Source organism: Pundamilia nyererei, unplaced genomic scaffold (assembly GCF_000239375.1).
Source record: "Pundamilia nyererei isolate P.nyererei 1_Seehausen unplaced genomic scaffold, PunNye1.0 scaffold00053, whole genome shotgun sequence".
Lineage (NCBI taxonomy): Eukaryota > Metazoa > Chordata > Actinopteri > Cichliformes > Cichlidae > Pundamilia > Pundamilia nyererei.
In genome coordinates, this window is record NW_005187454.1 from 2,767,188 (window position 1) to 2,769,154 (window position 1,967).

The following is a 1,967-nucleotide window of genomic DNA, read 5'->3' on the forward strand; positions in this document are numbered from 1 at the left end:
ATCCAGGTGTTTGTTAACTTTGCCAAGAAACAAAGCGATAACCTTGAGCAGCAGGATGTGTCGCCGCTGGGCAGTGGAAAGTCCCCCCTGCAGCGCATCTTCAGCCTTCTAAAGTCTCGAACGGCCAACACAGAACTCAACGCTCTGATCAGTGAGGCGCCAGAAGAGCTGGAGAGCGATGATGATGAAGGTCTCATTAGCTTCGAAGAGGAACGGGTGAGCAGATCCTGCCTAGAGTTTTCTGTTTCTCTGTTCATTGAAGTTCAGAGGGAGGCGTACACAGGTGAAGGTGCAGCAGGCCCCACATCTGTGTCTGGAAGGTCAGTAACATGAGACAAACAGAGATATCGTGTGTGGAAGAGACATCACCCAGAACTTGGGCTAGGACATACTGTAGTGTTACCACGAGATGTTGTAGCATCAGTGTAGCTTGCAGCAAGCAATGGAAACACTGCTAGTACTGTAGAAGGACAGGTACTCAATGACCCTCATCACCACAGCACAAACCTCAGGAGACAACAGTGAAGAGTTAACACTGGAGTAGCTTTTCACCAGCAGAGTAAACAAATGTGCTTAACCAGCATGGTTTCCTCTACACGTGTAAAAGCTAATGATTTAAACACATTCAGCCTGTTTTCAATGCAGCAGTGGCCTCTAAAGGAGCGAACCATCTAACGCTGACAGTGTTACATAAATGTGTTCACACAGGGTCTCAGCCCATCTATCATCAGGTAACAGAACAGGATTGCACCCTGAACAGGTGGTTAGTCTGTCAGACTTCAGACTGTGGAACAACAGGTAGTATGTGCAGACTCTGCAGATGAGCTGCAGGTCTGAACCAAGAACATTCTCACACTGTTCTCAAACAAACACTGGATTTTCTTATGCACGCTCCCTGACAAAGACATCACCACTACGTGGTAGCACGTGTAGTGATTTTCTGGTGTGTATATTTGTGTGTGTTTGGCAGGTGCAGCTCTCTTTCAATACAGACACCCTCTGTTAAAATGAGCTACTTTCACATCAGAGAGCAGAGGGGAGGGCAGAGGGGGGACCCCTGATCCCACTGGTCTGAGCTATGCGTTCCTGAGAGTATGGCACCGCGACCCTGAAGAGGACCAAAACTCTCTGAACACAGCACCTGAGGTTCAGTATTTCAGGCTTCAGATGGACTCTGCACTAGGACGGCAACATTATACTTTGAGTGTGTGAATTTGAACCCTTTATGAAATGTTAAAAACCAAGTCTTTGATTCCACTGGTGTCTCTGAGCTGACTGGAATCACCCCCTAAGGGTCCTTGTTACTCTGTAGACCTGCCTTGAGAGCATGCTGTGATGATGATAATACACCCTGTTTTTCTGTGGTAAGATTTATTTTGAAGGCAGCTACAAACTGCTGTGTTGGTTCGTTTGTTTAAATCTTTTTCTTTCTTTTTTTTGCGTTGGGGGGGTGCACCCTGTAAGGGGGCGTGCGTGGACCTGTGGGGGAGCAGGAGGCCTTCTTGCCTTCTTTGATGTTACCAGGTGAATGTACACGGGTGTTGTCATGGTGATGCCTCCTCCTCTCGGTTTGTTCTGACACTGTACACGTGGTCGCTTTCTTTTCTGTTTTACATATTAGTACTTTTATTTATATTCTTATTATTTTTATGAATATTATTGTAACATGTTATTATGTTGTGCATTCTGGTGAGAAGATCCTCTGTAAATGGGGCACTGTGTATAATAAGAACAATAACTCCACCTGCAGTGAACATGAGCAGCATTGTAACAGCCTGAACGGTGGATTTGAATTCCTGACAACAACTGCACTCCTATCACTGTGACACTAACAGGGACCTTCAGATCACATTTGCAGTAATATGTGGGTACGCTCCATGTTTTATGATTTGCAGATGAACTTGTAATTTTTTCATGGCTTCTGGAATCAGCACATTACAAAAATAAGGCTCTTTCACTGACCGTGT

At 45.5% G+C, this 1,967-nt stretch overlaps 1 protein-coding gene across 1 annotated transcript in view; it reads left to right on the top strand.

Moving 5' to 3' along the window:
• The window catches only part of abca2 (ATP-binding cassette, sub-family A (ABC1), member 2), a 97,669-nt gene extending 95,709 nt beyond the window's left edge, over window positions 1-1,960 (top strand). Inside the window, exons 46-47 of the mRNA XM_013910945.1 lie at window positions 7-216; window positions 971-1,960. Of these exons, the coding sequence (XP_013766399.1) occupies window positions 7-216; window positions 971-1,006 (246 nt within the window). The 3' untranslated portion in view covers window positions 1,007-1,960. The remainder of the gene's footprint in view (window positions 1-6; window positions 217-970) is intronic.
• The last annotated feature ends 7 nt before the right edge of the window (window positions 1,961-1,967 follow it).